Source organism: Tupaia chinensis, unplaced genomic scaffold (genome assembly GCF_000334495.1).
Source record: "Tupaia chinensis unplaced genomic scaffold, TupChi_1.0 Scaffold000048_1, whole genome shotgun sequence".
NCBI classification, from domain to species: domain Eukaryota; kingdom Metazoa; phylum Chordata; class Mammalia; order Scandentia; family Tupaiidae; genus Tupaia; species Tupaia belangeri.
The window spans coordinates 6,273,360-6,295,528 of record NW_006159506.1 but is presented as its reverse complement, the minus strand read 5'-3'; the positions used below and the strand labels follow the sequence as shown (position 1 = coordinate 6,295,528).

Sequence of the window (22,169 nt, the reverse complement as noted above, 5' to 3'; positions counted from 1 at the left end):
AGACACACCTCGTTCCCTCTCTGTTTCTCTCTGGCAAGTCTACATGCCCTCTGGCAATTAAAAAAAATAAAAGATTACAGCCTAAGTATATTGATATAAGGAGCATATTGATATGAGGGTCTGACACAGTTTTTCAGTATTTTTATAATCTCCCCTTTATTTTAGAAATTGCTGTAGGGTACATACAGAGTAAGCATGAACTCGGGGACATTAGGGAGATTGATTGATTAGTCAAGATAAAACCAAGAACTTCACTGTTTTCTAAAAGCAAGCTCAAGAAAAAAAATTACATTCCATGCTAGATTTCTATTCAGTTAAATTCCTTGTCTCTTCCCTGCCGGGGAGAGACAGAGAGAAGGAGAGAGAGAGAGATTAACCCTCCCTCTTTTAAAAAATAAATTGCTCTAGCGTGAATACACTTGTGGGAGAGAAACAAGAAAAAGGAGAGAGAGAGAGAGGAAAAGTGAGAAATCATCTCCTGGAGGGGATGACCATGCTGCAATTCTTTCTCCTTTATTCTCCTCACAGGATTTTGGCCACGCACACACACTTGCCCAGTGCAGTTCTCTGGGACTTGAACCACACAGTCAGCCATGTGGGATCTAGTACCTCAGCCTTTATGCCACCTGTGGGCCCAATGTTTTTATAATTTTCCAACATTTATATATGATGTGAAATAGGTTTATTTTACTTTGTATATCAAATATACAATTGTATTATTTAATTTTATCGGTGAATAAGATTGAGAGCCATTCTTAGAAAAATCCTTCCTCTAAGTAACTTCAGCGGGATACTTCAGATAAGTGGTCATGGGTACCCACAAAATTCCGGTTAATTTTTTTTTTTTGAGAGGTTTTCGCTATAGGGCACATGTGCTTGCCAGACAGACAGAGAGAGACATAGAGACAGAAAGTGAGAAATCACCCCCCATGGGGGATGGTCACGCCACAATCCCTTCTCCTCCATTATCCTTTTGGGATCTTGGGCACGCATGCACACGCACCCGGCATGAGTTTAAGCCACCGGGTCCAGGACTTGAACCACAGTCGACTACATGGAGTTAAGCAACATAGCCATTAGGCTAACTGCTGGTCCCCTGGAAGAAAACTTTTTAAACCTAGAAAGACATTCAAAGATCCAGACCCGAGAAATACATAGGACCCCAAATAGAATCAACCCAAGAAGATCTTCTCCAAGACACATTATAGCCAGATTGACCAAAACCACAGACAAGACAAGGTACTCAGACTGGCAAGATAGAAACAACAAGTTATAGACAAAGGATATCCCATCAGGTTAACAGCGGACCTCTCGTCAGAAACAATGCGAGCAAGGAAAGAATGGGAAAATATATTCAAAGTGTTGAGTGAAAAACAATTTCAACCGAGAATACTCTATGCAGCAAGATTATCCTTCACATGGGAAGAAAAGACAAGAACATTCTCAGATAAACAAAACCTGAAAGAATTTAACGGCACCAGACCAGTTCTCCAAGAATTTTTGAAGGGAGTGTTATATCAGAAAAACTAAAGTCAGACACAAAGAAACAAGAGTTAAAAAAACATCTAAGAAAGGGTCAGCTTAACGGTAGGGACAAGTCCAGAGTTGAAGATTGTCTTCTAGAATTTATAAACGGAAGGCCTGGACAACAGAAATTAGATTAAGTACATGAGACTGAGCTGATGAAATAGAATTTTATGGCTTTTGACTAAAGCAATACTGATCTTTTTCTATGCTTTGTAGTCCAGAGATAGGGGTTCTTTTCTTCTCTTGAACTGTAGACAGATCCAGGTAACTACTATCTGAACAGACTCCTAACCTGCTTCTTGGCTTTAAGTCTTAAGCAAAGTTCTCTTAACATTTTTTGATTTTGATTAAAGCTAAAACTGCCTTTCTTGAAATTAGAAAAATATATTTTTAAAAAAAAGTGAGAAAGCACTGGCCATGGAAAAAAATCACGCCACAATCCCTTCTCCAGTTCTCCCTCCTTTTGCAATTTTGGGCAAGCATGCACGTGCATCCAGCATTTTTTTTTTTTTTGAGAGAGATCATTGTGATAGGGAGTGCGTGCTTGCCGGAGAGACAGAGATAGAAGCAAGAAATTACCCCTTGGCAGGGGGGATAGCCATGCCACAATCCCTTTTCCTCCATTCTCCTCTCAAGGTTTTGGGCATGCACACACATATATGCCCAACATCGGTTTCAAACCACTGGGTCCAGGACTTGAACCATGGCTGACTATGTGGGAATCAGCATCATAAGCATTACCCTCTTCTGCTGGTCCTGTGCCCAGCATGTTTTTAAAGTTGCCCTAGGGACCAGCGTAATGGCTATATCACTGGACTCCCATGTAGTCAACTTTTTGAAGGGAGTGTTATATCAGAAAAACTAAAGTCAGACACAAAGAAACAAGAGTTAAAAAAACATCTAAGAAAGGGTCAGCTTAACGGTAGGGACAAGTCCAGAGTTGAAGATTGTCTTCTAGAATTTATAAACGGAAGGCCTGGACAACAGAAATTAGATTAAGTACATGAGACTGAGCTGATGAAATAGAATTTTATGGCTTTTGACTAAAGCAATACTGATCTTTTTCTATGCTCTGTAGTCCAGAGATAGGGGTTCTTTTCTTCTCTTGAACTGTAGACAGATCCAGGTAACTACTATCTGAACAGACTCCTAACCTGCTTCTTGGCTTTAAGTCTTAAGCAAAGTTCTCTTAACATTTTTTGATTTTGATTAAAGCTAAAACTGCCTTTCTTGAAATTAGAAAAATATATTTTTAAAAAAAAGTGAGAAAGCACTGGCCATGGAAAAAAATCACGCCACAATCCCTTCTCCAGTTCTCCCTCCTTTTGCAATTTTGGGCAAGCATGCACGTGCATCCAGCATTTTTTTTTTTTTTTTGAGAGAGATCATTGTTATAGGGAGTGCGTGCTTGCTGGAGAGACAGAGATAGAAGCAAGAAATTACCCCTTGGCAGGGGGGATAGCCATGCCACAATCCCTTTTCCTCCATTCTCCTCTCAAGGTTTTGGGCATGCACACACATATATGCCCAACATCAGTTTCAAACCACTGGGTCCAGGACTTGAACCATGGCTGACTATGTGGGAGTCAGCATCATAAGCATTACCCTCCTCTGCTGGTCCTGTGCCCAGCATGTTTTTAAAGTTGCCCTAGGGACCAGCGTAATGGCTATATCACTGGACTCCCATGTAGTCAACTGCAATTCGCATCCCGGAGCAATTCGCATCCCGGACCTGGTGGCTTAAAATTCATGCCGGACGCGTGTGGGTGCATGCCCAAGATCCTGAGAGGAGAATGGAGGAGAAGGGATTGCGGTGTGGCCATCCCCCCTGGAGGGTGATTTCTCGCTTTCTGTCTCTCTGTCTGTCTCTGTCTGTCTGGCGAGCGCACGCACCCTATAGCAAAAACCTCCAAAAATAAATAAATAAATAAAAATAAAGTTTTCCTGTCCAGGACTTGAACTGCACAGTCAGCTATGTGGGATCCAGCCACCTTAACCACCACACCATGGGCTGGACTGTCTTTTCCATTCTATTTTTTTTTTCTTCCTAATAATTTCTTCTGAAAACAAACTTCGTGAAAATGCCATGTCTAAATACGCATTACCAGATTACTAGGAGCTCTTGAGATTCTGGGTTACAGATTCCGAATGTGCAGTACTACCTTGGTAACATCTGACTCCATTACTTCTTCCAGCTGTTCCTTTAACTGAGCCATCTCAACGTTTGGGGTTTGCTCTTCACTCCTACTCTGTTGCTGAAGTTTTGCATTTTCATTTTTGACTTCATTGATCTGTTGCTGAAGTTTCGCATTCTTAGCTCTTTCATTTTCGTACATGGATTGCAAATTATTAACTTGAACAACCAATTTTTCAAGTCTAGATTTCAATTTCTGTGTTTCTTCCAGGTTGTTCTTTTCATATTTCTGGAACTCTTGTTCTTGGACCTTTCTTTCCCTTTTCAGCAGGTCCAGAGCAGAAGTGGTAGCCTTTTCCAATTCTTCCTTGAGGCGCTGCAGTCTTGCCACCTCTTCTTCTTTCTTGCTTAAAGTTTTGTCCATCTCTATGCAATAACTTACAGATCTGTTTTTCTGTCGTATTGCACTTATGCACCTTTTCTGTAAACGCACATAATTGATCTTGATCTTTTTCAGTTCAAGCTGTAAGTTTCCCTTCTCTTTCTTAGATTCTTGAAGACGTTTTTGGGTGTTGGCTAAAACCTCTTGTGAATTCTGCAAAGTCTTGTTAATCCCATTCTTCTCTAGCATTATCGTGTATTTGTCTTCGATTAAGTCTTCAACATTCTCCTTTAGCTTATTTATGATCTTGACGAGTCCTTGCTGTTTGGTCATCTTCATCTGTAGTTCTTTGACCTTTTCCTCTAAATACAGGTTAGTACACTGCAGGTCTTGGATCTGTGTTTGCTGCTTTCTGTTAGTATGTTTTAATTTCCGCAAGATGTCATTTAAGGCCATGTCCTCGTCTGGGGATTGGAAGCTTTCAAAACTGTGTTCTGTGCCAGGTGTCCCGCAGTTCTCCCGAAACATGCTGCTAGTCCAGGAGATGCCAGCCGGGGACCAAGCAGAGACAGCCTCTGGACTGTCTGTACCCACCTCAGTGACTTCCTTTGGGTGACTGACTGACATCTCAGAAATCTCCCCAGAATTCAGTATTTCGTAGGAAGAAACTGCAGTCTGTAAATGTGGTAAACAAAACAAGTGTGAAAGAGTAGAGAGGTAACGAGCTTCAGAGTTACACAGAGCTGGCCTTAAACCTTAGAGATTCCCAGCTCCAAAATATTACTGTATTACTTCTAATAGTAACACTTACTTAAAAGTTAATTTCTAAATTAATGCTTAATATGTACACAGCACCTAAGAGCACAGCAGGACACAAGCAGGGAGTAGATGCTAGAGATGTATATCACATACATTTTGAAAAAAAATTAATAAACTTTGAAACTCACCATTTCTGTAATGCAATTTTTTTTGTTTTGTTTTTTAGAGATTTTTCACTATAGGGCACGTGCACTCACCATAAAGACAGAGATAGAAAGCGAGAAATCACCCCCCAGGGGGGATGGCCATGCTGCAATCCCTTCTCCTCCATTCTCCTCTTGGGATCTTGGGCATGCATGCACACGTGCCCGGTGTGAGTTTAAGCCACCGGGTCCGGGACTCGAACCGCGGTTGACTACATGGGAGTCCAGCGACATAGCCATTACGCTGACTGATGGTCTCTGTACTGCATTTTTTCCTGAACAAATATAAGATGCTTCCTTTAGCTTCAAATGGATTAAAACAAATAAATGTATTGATCACCTGATAGACTATGAGGTAACTTTGGAATAAAGACTTTAAATTTCTCATTTAGACTCTTATCTCACTATGCTATGACTCCTGTGGACATTAAAATGATAGGAGAATATGCCTCACGATTGACTTTATGCCCACAATATAGGTTTTGAGGGGCTTAAAAAAACAGTAGCAGGCCAGCTGATGGTGTGGTGGTTAAGGTGGCTGGATCCCACATGATGGACTGTGCAGTTTGAATCCTGGACTCAGCAGCTACAAAACGTCCCAGGTTGGCCAGGTCCATGGTCTGGTGGTTAAAGAGCCAGAGCTCATGGCTTACTGCACAGATCGAGTTCTGGACTCAGTGGCTTGAGGAACATGCCAGGTACATGTGCATGCATGCCCCAAATCCCCCAAAATGAGGAAGAGATGGAGAAGGGATTACAATGTGACTATTCACCATGGAGGTGCTTCCTCCTCTTTCTCTGGGACCAGTAGGTGGTGTAGCAGTTAACGTGCTGGACTCTCCCATGGCCAACCATGGTATGAGTTCCAGACCTGGAGGTTTGAAACTCATATTGGGTGCATGTATTTGCATGCCCCAAATCCCAAGAGAATGGAGGTGAAAGGATTTGGTGTGGCCATCCCTACGGAGGAGGGGTTCACTTTTTCTCTCTCTCTTTCTCTCTGGTGAGTGCACGTACCCTATTTCAAAAATGAAAGAAATAATAAAGAAAAGAAGAACATGCCAGGCACATGTGAGTGCATGCCCAAAATCCCGAAAGAAAAATGGAAAAGGGATTGTGGTGTGACCATTCCCCACGAGGAGTGGTGGTGGGGGGGGAGAGGTGCTTTCTCCTTTTCTTGCTCTTCTGTCTCTCCCCAGTGCGTGCATGCAGCCTCTAACAAACTAAAATAATAATTATATACACACAACATTTAGATATTGGGCTCTTGGATTTTAATGGTTTTTCATCACTCTGGGATAAAGGCAATTCTCTCTGTGGCATAAAAGGCTCTGCTATCTGCTCTGATATCTGGCATTGCTATTTCTTCCCCCTCGTCTGTGTTAGGTTGTTGGGAAAGTCGTGACTGTACTTTTCTATGTTTTTCTATGCAAAAATGGTTCCCCAACCACCCAGTACCTCTCCTGCTCCCTCCAACCCTGGACTTCCTGGACACTGGGCTTCCTTCAGGTCCTAGTAGGTACCATGCTCCCTGCAGCCACGGGTTTTCCAGATGTTCCTTCTGTGCCCAGGGCTAACCCACATCTGCATATTTAACTCCTACTCATCCTTTAGAGTTCAGCTCAGTGACCACTTCAGGGAAGCCTTCTCTGGACTTTCTGATGAGGGCAGAATCCTTGCAGATGCTGGTGCTAAATAGCAACAGCATTTGTTGCAGGTTTATATGGAACTTTCTCTAAGGTTATGTACACATAAACCAGCAGGTGTCATAGCGTAGGACTTGCGCATAACAGAAAGTACCTACTGACTGAAACAAAGATTAAATGCAATGGAAAGCATGGGAAACACTTTGGAGAAACTGTAATTAAACAATTTTGTTTGTTTCTTAGTTTCGCCACAGGGCGAGAAATCACTCCCCAGGAGCATGGCCATGCTTCAATCCCTCCTCCTCTATTCTCCTCGGAATTTTGGATAAGCACACATGCACTCAGCATGGTTTTCAAACTACTGGGTCCAGGACTCAAACCACGCAGTTGGCCATGTGAGATCCAGCAGCCTTAACCACCATGCCACCTGGCTGGTCCTAAGCAGACTTTTAAGTTGTTTTCAGAAGTCAATATGGGAAAATAAAGTTCTCTTTTAAATGCTACCATCTTCTTTCAAATAAATGAACAGTAACAAAAATGCTTATTTATAAATGAAGGCTTATAATAGTCATGGTTTTCTCATCAAACTCACATTGAAAACATACTATTTATACTATTCTCGGGGTATATGTATTTGCCCACACCAAACCTTAGGATCTTTATTTTCTTGTTCAGAAAGTACACAGAATTTAAACTGTCAGTATCTTTGATGCTGTTAGGACACCATGTGTGTGCTCAGAAACAATAAACCAAAAGACGAATGATTTCACTTTGGTAGAAAAATAAGTATTTTTTGCTGGCCAGTAGAAACCCAACATGACATGGGCCCAGCAGTTGGCGTAATGGCTATGTCGCTGGACTCCCATGTAATTGACCACGGTTTGAGTCCTGGACCCGGTGGCTTAAACTCATGCCGGGCGCATGTGCATGTGTGCCCAAGATCCTGAGAAGAGAATGGAGGAGAAGGGATTGCAGCGTGGTCATCCCTCCTGGGGGGTGATTTCTCACTTTCTGTCTCTCTCTGTCTTTCTGGCGAGCACATGCACCCTATAGCAAAAACCTCTCCCCCCACAGAAAAAGAAACCCAATATGACAGAAAAATATGAAGCTTTTTTTTTTTTTTTTGGTCAAAGAAGTAACACCTCTGTACTCCTTCATCTTCTCAATCTTTTTTGAGAGATTTTTGCTATAGGACATGTGTGCTCACCAGAGAGACAGAGACACACAGAGAGAGATAAAGGAAAAAAAATCAGGGGGTGGCCACACCACAATCCCTTCTTCATTTTCCCCTGGGATTTTGGGCATGCACACACACGTGCCCAGTGTGAGTTTCAAGCCACCGGGGTCCAGGACTTGAACCACAGTCAGCCATGTGGGAGTCCAGCGAGGCAACCATTACACCATCTGCTGGTCCCTCCTCTTCTCAATCTTTCCCTTACTGTCAATTCTGTGAATTCCAGTACATAATTCAACAAATAAAGATGATTGTATTCAGGACACCAGGTAGATACTATAGTACATAGAAGGGTAAGATAGTTCCGAGCCTCATAAAAATTATCATTTGGGGGCCCAGCAGTTAGCGTAATGGCTATGTCGCTGGACTCCCATGTAGTCGACTGTGGTTTGCGTCCAGACCCGGTGGCTTAAAACTCATGCCAGGCACGTGTGCATGTGTGCCCAAGATCCCGAGAGGAGAATGGAGGAGAAGGGATTGCGGCGTGACCATCCCCCCGGGGGGTGATTTCTTGCTTTCTGTCTCTCTCTCTCTGTCTGGCAAGCGCACGTGCCCTATAGCAAAAACTCCCCCCCCCGCAAAAAAAAAATTATCATTTGGTGAGCTAGTCCCAAATATGTACTTGATTTTAGGGGACCAGCAGTTAGTGTAATGGCTATGTCACTGGACTCCCATGTAGTCGACCGTGGTTTGAGTCCTGGACCTGGTGGCTTAATCTCACGCCAGGCGCATGTGTGTGTGTGCCCAAGATCTTGAGAATGGAGGAGAAGGGATTGTGGTATGGCCATTTCCCCCTGGGGGGGGGGGTGACTTCTTGCTTTCTGTTTTCTGTCTCTCTGGCGAGTGCACGTGCTTTATATTAAAAACTTCTCTAAAAATATATATACTTTATTTTATTAGAAAAATGTGTTCCTGCATTGGTTAAGAGCTCAGAATACTTATTCTCTTGAGAAACAAAGTCTTTCACGCTGGTTTAAATCATCTAATGCTATTTGAAATAATCTCAGATTACATACATATGTGCATTTAAAGAACAAGAAAACGTACCCTTTCATACTCCCCAGGCTTTACTGGTCAACACTCTTACCTCCTCTGTCGTATAATTAACTCTCAAGTCCAGTGGACTAAAGCTATTTTCTGTATAAAACGGTTTTCTGCCACTCCTTTGTATACTTTCTTCGTATAAGAAGCTTTGAGGTTGGTTGGGATGGAGGGCGGATTCCCTGGCAGTGCTTTCAGCCAGTGAGTTTTCAGAGTAGGACAATGTCTCTCCACTGCCGGGGGTTACAGGAGGGCTTCTAGGAGGTGGTCTGACATATGCATTAGCAAGTCGGTTTTGATTTGTGGAAATGCTAGTTCTCATGGGGTTTTCTTCCTTAAATGAATCTTCTTCTTGTGCGTAATTATACAAATGGCCCCGTAATTCCGGCTTCTCTGTGTATGATGAGCCTTCTGTTGGATTGTGAAATATTGTCATTTCACTGTTAAATTCTGTCCAGTGAAATTTACAAATGGGTTCAAATTGTCTCATGGATGAAATGCTGGCATCGATTGGCTGAATTAGTACCTTCTGTGAGTAATTTCTAATATTGATATCTCATTGGAAAGAGAAAACGGAAATAAGAGTGAGTTGACCAGAAATTAATAATAACATTTATATTTATGAAATGGAGACTTATAAGAATGATGTATTATTCAAACCTTACTAACAGGCCAAAAGGTGGCTTGATGGTTAAGATGTGGGACTCTCACATGGTCAACAGTGGTTCGAGTCCCAGACCCAGTGGCTTGACAATCACACCAGGCATGTGTGCATGGATGCCCAGAATCCCAGGAGGAGACCAGAGGAGAGGGGCTGTGGTATGGCCATCCCCCTATGGGGTGATTTCTCACTTTTCCTCTCACTGTCTCTCTTAAGCACGAGCTCTATGAAAGAAAATTGAAAACAAAAAACCTTTTTCATTGAGTGGATTTCAGCGTGGCTTTAAGCTAGTAAAGAAAACAAAATACATTTCATGTGGGGGAAGTCGGTCCCCAAATGACTTACAAAACGACTTGGTACACATCATTCTGGTTAAATACTATTAGACAAATTCCAAGATAGCTTCAAAATTCTAAAATTTTTAAATGTTTTATTTATAAAATGTTTCAAAAAGATGTTTAAAGCCACAGAGAACAACGTAATAGCAAATACGCTTATGTGTTTACCCCTGTTTTACAGATAGGGAAACTAAAACCTTCCAGATGCTGGGGACAGCAGGTGGCATAGTGGCTAAGGCGTTGATCTCCCACCTGGTCGACTGTGGTTTGAGTCCAGGACCTATCGGCTTGCTTTCTTGCTTTCTTTCTTTGGCTCTCTCTCTCGATCATGAACACACATGCCCTGTAGCAAATTTAAAATAATAATAATAATAATAATAATAATTTTTAAAAGTAAATAATTATTTTTATTTTATTTTTATTTTTTGAAGAGTTTTTTGCTATAGGGTATCATGAACACGCATGCCCTGTAGCAAATTTAAAATAATAATAATAATAATAATAATAATTTTTAAAAGTAAATAATTATTTTTATTTTATTTTTATTTTTTGAAGAGTTTTTTGCTATAGGGTGTGAACACTTGCCAGACAGAGAGAGATCACCCCCGGGGGGATGGCTATGCTGCCGTCCCTTCTCCTCCATTCTCCTCTTGGGATCTTGGGCACACATGCACACATGCCCGGCGTGAGTTTAAGCCGCCGGGTCCTGGGACTGAACCGCAGTTGACTACATGGGAGTCTAGTGACATAGCCATGACACTAACTGCTGGTCCCAAAAGTAAATAATTTTTTGAAAAGAGATGTTAAGTCACTTGCTTAAGGTCACACAGCTGTTCAACAGTGCAGCTGTGGTTCTAAAATACAACTTTTGGATGGAATGCTAAATTATTTCTCAAAATGACAAATTATCCAGGTTAATACAGATTTAAAAACTAAGGAAATAAGACAAAATGCAAAGAAATAAAATGGTACAAAGTGAACAATCCTCCCTTCTATCTCACTTTCTGTCCTTTCCTCACCCCAGAGATAACCAACATACTGAAGCCTGTGTGCCTAACTTTGCAAAATAAGACTATAGAAAAGACTATAATATAGGGGATCAGCAGTTAGCGTAATGGCTATGTCGCTGGACTCCCATGTAGTCGACCGCGGTTCGCGTCTCGGACCTGGTGGCTTAAAACTCACGCCGGGCTGGGAACCAGCAGTTAGCGTAATGGCTATGTCGCTGGACTCCCATGTAGTCGACCGCGGTTCGCGTCTCGGACCTGGTGGCTTAAAACTCACGCCGGGCTGGGAACCAGCAGTTAGCGTAATGGCTATGTCGCTGGACTCCCATGTAGTCGACCGCGGTTCGCGTCTCGGACCTGGTGGCTTAAAACTCACGCCGGGCTGGGAACCAGCAGTTAGCGTAATGGCTATGTCGCTGGACTCCCATGTAGTCGACCGCGGTTCGCGTCTCGGACCTGGTGGCTTAAAACTCACACCAGGCGCGTGTGCGTGTGTGCCCAAGATCCTGAGAGGAGAATGGAGGAGAAGGGATTGAGGTGTGACCATCCCCCCTGGGGGGTGATTTCTCGCTTTCTGTCTCTCTGTCTGTCTGGCGAGCGCACGCGCCCTATAGCAAACCGCCCCCCCAAAAAAAGGACTATAATATAGATTTATATTGAAATCATCAAATACCTTGAGCTAGTAGCTGATGGGGTTTGACAAGTGTCTAGGATCACCGTTTCCCTCAAATTTCAAAATACTCTGCAACACCCCGGCAAATTGTGAATATATAGTATTGTTTCATGTACTTTAAAATTTTACACAAATAGTGTCCTACTACATATATATACATATAAATAGACTTTATTTCACTGAAAGTTTGCTTTTGAGACTTAACCACATAAGTACATATATTTTTGTTTGTTTCTAGGTTTTCGCCATAGGGTGTATGTGCTCAGCAGAGAGAGGGAAATGGCCACGCTGCAGTCCCTTCTCCTCCATTCTCCCCTCGGGAGCATGCATATGTATGTGTTCAGTGCATTTTCCAAACTGCTGGGTCTGGGCCTTGAACTGTGTTGTTGACCATGTGGGATCCAGTAGCCTACACCATTACAGCACCTGCTGGCCCCTCCATCTGGTGTACTCTATGTTGGATTCTACTTTATTCCCTGTTACTTGGCTACATTGCTTCTAATTTTACTATTAAAAACAGCGCAGTAGGGCTGGCCGCAGTGGCACAACAGCGACACAATGGTCTGTGATTCTGGACACAATGGGAAGGTCTCCCGGTGCGTGCCAGGTACACGTGCCCAAACCCATCATCGGGGGTGGCTGAGGCTGGGGTTGGATGGCAGCACCTTGTTGCAGGTGCCTCTCTCTCTCTTTTCTTCTCATTCTGTTTCTCTCTTTGAAGAAATTACAAGACCAGCAGTTAGTGTAATGACTGTATCGCTGGACTCCCATGTAGTCGACCGTGGTTTGAGTCCCGGACCCAGTGGCTTAAACTCATGCCGGGCGCGTGTGCGTGCGTGCCCAAGATCCCGAGAGGAGAATGGAGGAGAAGGGATTGCGGTGTGGCCATCACCCCTGGGGGGTGATTTCTCACTTTCCGTCTCTCTGTCTCTCTCTGTCTTTCTGGTGAGAGCATGCGCCCTATAGCAAAAACCTCTCAAAAAAAAAAATCTCCATTTCATAGGCTTGTTTGCAAATTAAATGTGATCATGGATATAAAGAGTTCAGCACTGTACCTAGTATTGTTACTGCTGTTATCACAGGACGCAAATCTGTTTCTTCGTTCTGCGTGGGCCAAGGAGATACTCACCACCTAACAAATTGTCTAGTGCATTGTAGATCTCTTCAGAAAGTGTGGATTGAGACTCGTTTTCCCTTTTTACATTCTTTATTTCATTCTGTATTAACAAAAAAGATATTAACATTAATACTTCAAGCAAACGTGCGCTTTTTTGGAAAGGTTTATGTACATTGCTATGTGTAATCTTTCTTTTTTAAAAAAAGAATTAATTAATTAATTAATTAATTAAATCAGACAGGGAAAGGGAAAGTGAGAAAGCAAGCCACCAGGTCTGGGAGTTTGAACTGTGGTCAGCCACATGGGAATCCAGTGCCTTAATCACATGCTATTTGTGGGCCCCAACTATGTATAATGATTCTGTAAGACATTTTTTCTTTCTTGTGCAGGTATAATGTGTCATTCAAGACCTCTCTCTACTGCATATTCGGCTATCGTTTAGGAACGCCACGCTGAAAGTCATAATACCAAATGGTAATTAAATGAACAGCTTGCAATTTCAGTATTTTGTGTTTCACTAAGTCAAATCATGTGCCCATTAATAGTGAAAACTGAGGGGAACCAGCAGTTAGCATAATGGCTATGTTGCTGGACTCCCATGTAGTCGGCTGCGGTTCGCGTCCTGGACCCGGTGGCTTAAAACTCATGCCAGGCGCGTGTGCGTGCGTGCCCAAGATCCCGAGAGGAGAATGGAGGAGAAGGGATTGCGGTGTGACCATTCCCCCTGGGGGGGTGATTTCTCGCTTTCTGTCTCTATGTCTCTCTCTGTCTGGCGAACGCACATGCCCTATAGCGAAAATCTCTCCAAAAAAAAAAAAATAGTGAAAACTGAGAAAATTGATATAGCTATAGCTTATGGATAATTCTTTTATCTTTTTAAAATCTGGCTTAAACAGCACAAGAGTTCTTTTTAGTCTAATCTTTCAGCATTGAAAATGAATGAGGGTCCAGTAATAAAGTGATATTTGATTCCACTCAGGCTTATTCACGTAGGGCTCATTCTCAAAGTTACCTTACTGGTGTCTAAGATGAAAGAGTTTATACATTAATTAAGGGCCTGTCCTGTGGCCTAACAGTTAAGAGAGCTGGATCCCACATGGCTGGCTGCTATCTGAATTCTGGCTTTAGTGGCTTCAAAAACACACCAGGTGCGTGCGTGCATGTCCCCAATTCCAACAGGATGGAGGAATGGAAAAGACGGGTGTGGACATGACCATGTCCCATTGGGGGCTACTTTCTCCTTCTCTCTCTTTCTTTCTCTCTGGCAAACACACATACTCACGCTTTGTCTCACTCTGGCAAGCACACATAACCTCTGGCAAATTTGTAAGTATGAATAAATGATAACAAAGATATTCAAGATGTTTAAAGAACACATTGTTTTAATCACTAAGAATACATTAATATCAAGCATATGGACCTAAACGATGCTCTGAAAAAAAAAATCTTCCATCTTTTTTTTTTTTAAGAGGTTTTTTTACTTTAGGGTCCATGCACTCAATAGAGAAAGAGAGACAGAGACAGTGAGAGGGAGAATGAAAAATCACCCCCAAGGGGGAATGGCTGTGTTACAATCCCTGGGACCTTGGGCATGCACATACACATGCTACCAGTCTGGGACTGGAACTACAGTTGGCCATGTGCGAGTCCAGCAACGTAACAGCTATGCCATCTGCTCAGCTTATAGCCTACCCCTTCTTAAAGTCAGCTGATGACAAACCCTTACTCAATAATGCTTCTGTTTAGAGAGATAATTTTTGGAATAGGGTGCATGCACTCGCCAGAGAGACAGACAGAATGAGAATCATTCCCCATGGGGGTGGCCATGCCACAATCCCTTCTCCTCCATTGTCCTCTTGGGATTTAGGGCACACATGCCCGGGTCTGGGACCCGAACTGTGGTCAGCCATGAAAGTCTAGTGACATAACCATTACGCCATCTGCTGGTCCCATAGAAACAATCAGTTTTAACACTCTACATTCATTGTACGCTAATGGAGCAGGGAAAGCTAGACCCTGTAAGGGGGAGGGAGAGTCTGAGTAAAGTTTACAGAAATGCATATTATACAAAAAGTGTGCATGGATTTAAATTTTCTTTGTACCAAAATAAACTTGTACTTTAATCCCATTTTTTCATAAATGGTTTGAAGTCCCCTCATATTCCCCTCCTCATGTATCCACGGGAGGTTCTTTGCTTTTCATGCTTTTGAAGACATTTTCAAATGGAAGATGCGGTGAATGCCGAACACCGGAACCTTCCAGAACTTACAAGCAATGCACACCTGAGGCAAGTCTGAAGTGGTGCTGCTGGTTTCCATACACAGGGGAGAGCCTGAGTGAGTCAGGTCTTGAGAAAGACTGTTGACATTCATGACATCCAATTCCGACATGTTTCCGACTTTTTCACGAGATGTATCCACTTCAAAATGTACAGGATCTGAAGGTGATGAGCGGAAGTTTTGGTATCCCTGTCCCTAACTGTTGAAAGATAAGATTCTTGAAAAAGAATTTTAATTAGTACGTGCAAACAAAAAGATTTTTTCCCACTATCCCTCCCTTCATTAAGAGAGGTGCAGGGGGACCAGCAGTTGGCATAATGTCTATGTCGCGGGACTCCCATGTAGTCGATGGCAATTCAAGTCCCGGACCTGGTGGCTTAAACTCACGCCGGGCGCGTGTGCGTGTGTGATGGCAATTCCCGGACCTGGTGGCTTAAACTCACGCCGGGCGCGTGTGCGTGTGTGCCCAAGATCCCAAGAGGGGAATGGAGGAGAAGGGATTGTGGCGTGACCATCCCCCCTGGGGGTGATTTCTTGCTTTCTGCCTCTCCTCTTTCTGGTGAGCACACACGCGCTATAGCAAAAACCTCTCAAAAAAAAAGAGAGGTGCAGGGTCAGGTGGTGGCACAATAGTGGCACACGTGGACTATGGGAAGGTCCTGTGCTCGTGTCCTAGGACCTTCCTCAGCACCCTGGAACGCAAATCTGTCTTCTCGTGATACAGGCTGGCTGAGAGACTGGGGCTGGATCGTGGCCTGGGGACTGTGTTGGGGTGCTGTCTCACTCATGAAGAAATAAAGTTTGAAAAAAGAAGGGACCAGCAGTTGGCATAACGGCTATGTCACTGGACTCTTATGTAGTCGACCGTGGTTTGAGTCACTTTAGGGTCCATGCACTCAATAGAGAAAGAGAGACAGAGACAGTGAGAGGGAGAATGAAAAATCACCCCCAAGGGGGAATGGCTGTGTTAAAATCCCTGGGACCTTGGGCATGCACATACACATGCTACCAGTCTGGGACTGGAACTACAGTTGGCCATGTGCGAGTCCAGCAACGTAACAGCTATGCCATCTGCTCAGCTTATAGCCTACCCCTTCTTAAAGTCAGCTGATGACAAACCCTTACTCAATAATGCTTCTGTTTAGAGAGATAATTTTTGGAATAGGGTGCATGCACTCGCCAGAGAGACAGACAGAATGAGAATCATTCCCCATGGGGGTGGCCATGCCACAATCCCTTCTCCTCCATTGTCCTCTTGGGATTTAGGGCACACATGCCCGGGTCTGGGACCCGAACTGTGGTCAGCCATGAAAGTCTAGTGACATAACCATTACGCCATCTGCTGGTCCCATAGAAACAATCAGTTTTAACACTCTACATTCATTGTACGCTAATGGAGCAGGGAAAGCTAGACCCTGTAAGGGGGAGGGAGAGTCTGAGTAAAGTTTACAGAAATGCATATTATACAAAAAGTGTGCATGGATTTAAATTTTCTTTGTACCAAAATAAACTTGTACTTTAATCCCATTTTTTCATAAATGGTTTGAAGTCCCCTCATATTCCCCTCCTCATGTATCCACGGGAGGTTCTTTGCTTTTCATGCTTTTGAAGACATTTTCAAATGGAAGATGCGGTGAATGCCGAACACCGGAACCTTCCAGAACTTACAAGCAATGCACACCTGAGGCAAGTCTGAAGTGGTGCTGCTGGTTTCCATACACAGGGGAGAGCCTGAGTGAGTCAGGTCTTGAGAAAGACTGTTGACATTCATGACATCCAATTCCGACATGTTTCCGACTTTTTCACGAGATGTATCCACTTCAAAATGTACAGGATCTGAAGGTGATGAGCGGAAGTTTTGGTATCCCTGTCCCTAACTGTTGAAAGATAAGATTCTTGAAAAAGAATTTTAATTAGTACGTGCAAACAAAAAGATTTTTTCCCACTATCCCTCCCTTCATTAAGAGAGGTGCAGGGGGACCAGCAGTTGGCATAATGTCTATGTCGCGGGACTCCCATGTAGTCGATGGCAATTCAAGTCCCGGACCTGGTGGCTTAAACTCACGCCGGGCGCGTGTGCGTGTGTGCCCAAGATCCCAAGAGGGGAATGGAGGAGAAGGGATTGTGGCGTGACCATCCCCCCTGGGGGTGATTTCTTGCTTTCTGCCTCTCCTCTTTCTGGTGAGCACACACGCGCTATAGCAAAAACCTCTCAAAAAAAAAGAGAGGTGCAGGGTCAGGTGGTGGCACAATAGTGGCACACGTGGACTATGGGAAGGTCCTGTGCTCGTGTCCTAGGACCTTCCTCAGCACCCTGGAACGCAAATCTGTCTTCTCGTGATACAGGCTGGCTGAGAGACTGGGGCTGGATCGTGGCCTGGGGACTGTGTTGGGGTGCTGTCTCACTCATGAAGAAATAAAGTTTGAAAAAAGAAGGGACCAGCAGTTGGCATAACGGCTATGTCACTGGACTCTTATGTAGTCGACCGTGGTTTGAGTCCCGGACCCAGTGGCTTAAACTCACACCGAGTGTGTGTGCGTGCGTGCGTGCCCAAGATCCCGAGGTAAGCATGGAGAAGGGATTGTGGTGTGGCCATCCTCCCTGGGGTGGGAGGGTGATCCTCTGTCTCTCTGTCTCTGTCTTTCTGGCGAGCGCATGCGCCCTATAGCAAAAACCTCTTAAAAAATAAATACAAAAAGTAGCAAAGTTAACTGTCCTTAATTTTAAAATGTCACTTGTCAAATTATTAGAAAAATTAAAAAGGGAACAGCAGATGGCATAATGGTTATGCCGCTGGACTCCACAGTTCAAGCCCCAGACCCAGTGGCTTAAAAAAAACTCAAATGTGTGTGCATGCATGTCTAAACTCCTGAGAGGAGAATGGAGAAGGGACTGTGGTGTGGTCATACCCCCTGAGGGATGACTCCTCAGGTCTGCTGCAAAGAGTGGAAAGGATAGCACAGAGTCCGAATTCTGCTCAAACTTCCATAGCCTGTACCCACATTACATACCTAGCTCCCCCATATCTAGCTCCCCTCTGCTTCAGTCAGATAAGGCTCATCTCCCTGCAAATAGGTAACTGACCACTTCGCTAATCTGTCCTGTCCCAGGCTTCTCTCTTTTTGTTTTTTAAGAGGTTTTTGCTATAGGGCGCATGTGCTCGCCAGAAAGACAGAGAGATAGAAAGTGAGAAATCACCTCCCAGGGTGATGGCCATGCCGCAATCCCTTTTCCTCCATTCTCCTCTTGGGATCTTAGGCACGCACGGACACGCACCTGGCATGAGTTTAAGCCGCCGGGTCCAGGACTCGAACCATGGTCGACTACATGGGAATCCAGCAACATAGCCATTATGCCAACTGCTGATTCCAAGCCTGGACTTTTCTTAAAACCTTCCCATCTATCCATTCGTCTATTTTTAAAATTTCTATAATACTTTTGATCTCTAAATATCTATAAGATAATTCAGCAGCTATTCATTTACTGTTTTAAAGTCTTACTAATTGTTTCAAAGGTGTTACTGTATTTAGATCACACATTCCTGAACAGGGGCTCCCAATACTCACTACTGTGCATGGGTAGTGCTGTCTACGCAGTAAATATTGAATAATTCCTGCATCCTAACGATTTCTTTCTACTAAACCCTCTCAGTCTATCCATTTGCCTGGACTAGTTGTTTTATTGTATTACTGAATTAATAAATCATTTTTTGAGTGTTAGTTGTTTTCAAACCTGTCATCACTCAGCAAAATATTAAAAAGCCTAACAGGATAGCCAGGACTGGCGAAAAGGACCAACTTGAGGCTCACCTTTTCCCTCTCTTCCAAGTACACATTAGTTGCCCAGGCTGTGGTGAAATGAATTTGAAAAATCCTTGCTTTGTTTTCCAAATGCAAAAATACCCACAAAGGGCTATGTTTGGTTTGCGAACCTGGAACTTCCCTTTCCACTTGCCCTAATTTTCCCAGCCCTCAACGTGGCGCTGCACAATCGGATGTCAAATAAGGCTTACTTTTTCATCTCTTGCTTCTAAGTCACCAGATGGGTTCGATTTTATAAATACTCAAACGTTTGGAATGCTATTCGAGAGATTTCAACTAGCTCTGTTAGGTCGGGCGTTCAAAGGTGTGTTCTGGGACTTAACTGGCAAACACTCTTTAGTTTGTATTTAAAACTATTTCATGACAAGCTTTCCAGCCTTTTTAAGAAGCACTTATCTTTGGTCACCTTAAAACACTCGCCAAACTTTTTAAGACACAAAAGCGTGTTCACTTCCAGGATCCATAGTTTCTTGGACCCGCCCTAAGGATTCCGTGCTGCTCCTCGCCGCCCTCGGTTTCGAGGGACAGAGACGAACGCTTTCCAGCCTTTTCCAACAAGCGTTTTTACCAACTCGTAGCCAGGCTCCAGGCGCTCTAGAACTAGTCCCAGTGTGACGTCCGCCAGTGCCAGCCCTTCTCGGCCGGGAAAGGCGAGCCCGCCCAACCCGCCAGGGAGCGGCGTCGGCGTCTGTTTCCCCCGAGGACTGAAGTTACAAACAGCCCAGGAGATAGCTGGTGCGCACTTTCGCGGAAGGAAACACAAAACTCCGCGCGGAAACTAAAGACTCCAAGCGGAAAAGCTAGCACGGGCTCGCGGAACGATCGCCAGACGCCTCGTTTTGTCCCTTTCGCGCACCGTCCGGAGGAAATTTACACGCTCAGCCCTGCGCAGGAGCGGGACTTCCGGTCCGTCAGGCTTCCGGTGGAGCAGCAGGGCGTTCCGGCTTTTGGTTCCGGGAAACGGCACGTGTCGGGCTCTTGTCTTGCGGGCGGTTGGGTCCGCCGCGGGCAAATCCATCTGCGTCGGGTTCCGGTCCAGGCGCGGAGCAGACGGCCTCCGCGGGAGCTGAGGTCTTCACGTGGGTCCGCCATGGACTACCGGCGGCTGCTGATGAGCAGGGTGGTTCCCGGGCAGTTCGACGACGCGGAGTCCTCGGGCAGGTAGGCGGCCAGAGACTGCGCCGTTCTGCTGGGATCCCGCTTCCGTTTGCTCCTCGGTCCCCTCGGGAGGTTGGCAGTTGTCTGTGGCCCAGGGGGACACTGGTCCTTCATTGCTCGGTCTTTCTATAGCCTTCTGCCATTATCCGCGTCCCATCCGGGCTTTCCGTCACAGTTGATGGACGCCCCGTGTCAAGGGAGTCCCAGGTCTCTTTTTTTGGGAGAGATTTTCACTGTAGGGCGCGTGCGCTCGCCAGACAGACAGAGAGAGAAACAGAGAGACAGAAAGCGAGAAATCACCCCCCAGGGTGGATGGTCACGCCGCAATCCCTTCTCCTCCATTCTCCTCTCGGGATCTTGGGCACGCACGCACACGCGCCCGGCGTGAGTTTTAAGCCACGGGGTCCGTGACCCTAACCGCGGTCGACTACGTGGGAGTCCAGCGACATAGCCATTACGCTAACTGCTGGTTCCCAGTCCCAGGTCTCTTAGCGTTACCGAGAGGAGAGCGGGGCATGGCGACTGGGGAATCAGGTTTTATGTTTAACGACATTTCAGCGTTCAGCACATGTTTATTAATAAGGCACCTCTTGTGTCCCCAGGATGGGACACAGTGATGAACGAGACAGAGTAAGTCCCTCTTGTCATGAAACTCTACCTTCTCCTTGGGACGGAGAGCAGACCATTAAAAAATCAGATAATGGGACCAGCAGATGGGGTAATGATTACGACGCCAGACTCCACATAGTTGACCTCAGTTCCAGTCCCGGACCGGATGCTTAAAACTCAAGTGGGGGGCATGTGCATGTGTGCCCAAAATCCGAGAGGAGAATGGATTGCAGCATGGCCAACACCCCCTCCCTGGGGGGCATTGATTTCTCTCTTTCTACCTATCTTTCCCGTGAGCACATGTTCCCTGTAGCAAAAATCTCACTTAAAAATATCAGATAATGATATATCCTATACACATAATTAAAGTGGGTTGATATATTAAGTAATGACCAAATGGTCAGCGAAGGGTTGAGTTAAGATTTGAATGACATGAGGCAGCTAACCGTGGTCTCCCACGGTAGGGGCATTTCAGGCTGAGGGAACAGCAAGCCCAAGGACCCATTGGTGGGGTCTCTCTTGGCTGTGCAGGGAAGACCTGGAGGCCAGTGTGCCTAGAACCCAGTGGAGGCGGGGTGGCAGACAGGATTGTTAGGTGATGAGAGAGAAGAGGGTGCCAGATCATGGCGAGCCATGCAGGTGGTGGTAAGGAGTTGGGATGATAATCTAAGTCTTACACAGAGTCGGGGGGGGGGGGGGGGGCCACTGGTGAGGGGGGGGGGGGGTCGTCCTATGGTGTGGTCGGTTAAGGTGGTTGGACCCCACGTGGGCCTGGATCCCACACAGCCGACTGCCTTGTTGGAGTCTTGGACTGGTGGGTTGAGAAACGCCTGGTGCATGGGCAAATTCAAGAGAAGGGAGAAATGGAGAGGGGATTGCTGCATAGCCATGCCCCGTGAAGGTTACTTTCTCCATTTCACTGCCTCTGTCTCTCTCTGCGTGTCATCTAGCAGAATTTTAAAAAGAAGAAAGCCAGAAGAAGCCTTTTAGCAGGGAATAACTTTTTTGTTTTTAAGACAGATTTTTGTTACAGCTTCTGTGTACTCGCTGGAGAGACAGAAAGGGGGAAGTCACCCCCCGGGGGGATGGCCACACCGCAGTCCCTGCTCCTCCATTCTCCTCTCGGGATCTTGGGCACGCACGCACACGCGCCTGGTATGAGTTTAAGCCACTGGGTCTGAGGCTCTTCACTGCGTTCGACTATGTAGGAGTTCAGCAATGCAACCATTATGCCATCTGCTGGTCCCGGGAATAACATTCAACTCATAATTTAAAGAAGTCATGTCCTTAAGTAGAAATAGTCATGGAGGAACAGAGAGACCTGTTCACAAGTAATAAAATAAGCAGGTTCAATGCATCACCCTTGATGTCTGCAGTCTGAGCTCCTAGCATCAGAGGTATTTTAGAGGCAGAAGTGGAGGGTGACTTGGATGTGAAGGATCCGAGGGAAGTAATGAAGGATAACTGCTACTTAAAAGCAAAGCGAGGGGGTGGCATCTGTCATGGTGATTATGGTGTCGAACTCCCACGTGGCAGATTATGGTTCGAGTCCCAGACCTGGTGGCTTGCCTTCTCACTC

The 22,169-nt window shown here is 45.0% G+C and overlaps 2 protein-coding genes across 4 annotated transcripts in view; one reads left to right on the top strand and one right to left on the bottom strand.

Moving 5' to 3' along the window:
* CAGE1 (cancer antigen 1) overlaps positions 1–15,326 on the bottom strand; it is a 34,576-nt gene extending 19,250 nt beyond the window's left edge. For 2 of the 3 annotated variants that reach the window (XM_006141232.3, XM_006141230.3), the window contains exons 1-4: positions 15,005–15,325; positions 12,735–12,822; positions 8,973–9,481; positions 3,690–4,718 (exon numbers count right to left, since the gene is read on the bottom strand). In XM_006141232.3, coding sequence (XP_006141294.1) covers positions 3,690–4,718; positions 8,973–9,481; positions 12,735–12,822; positions 15,005–15,112 — 1,734 coding nt within the window. In that variant the 5' untranslated portion in view covers positions 15,113–15,325. Of the gene's footprint in view, positions 1–3,689; positions 4,719–8,972; positions 9,482–12,734; positions 12,823–15,004 lie in introns of all 3 variants that reach the window. The other variant, XM_027774923.1, reaches the window with a different exon arrangement.
* Positions 1–22,169, top strand: part of RIOK1 (RIO kinase 1) — a 70,480-nt gene that overhangs the window by 23,153 nt on the left and 25,158 nt on the right. Inside the window, exons 4-5 of the mRNA XM_006141234.3 lie at positions 13,112–13,196; positions 19,281–19,984. Coding sequence (XP_006141296.1) covers positions 19,914–19,984 — 71 coding nt within the window. The 5' untranslated portion in view covers positions 13,112–13,196; positions 19,281–19,913. The remainder of the gene's footprint in view (positions 1–13,111; positions 13,197–19,280; positions 19,985–22,169) is intronic.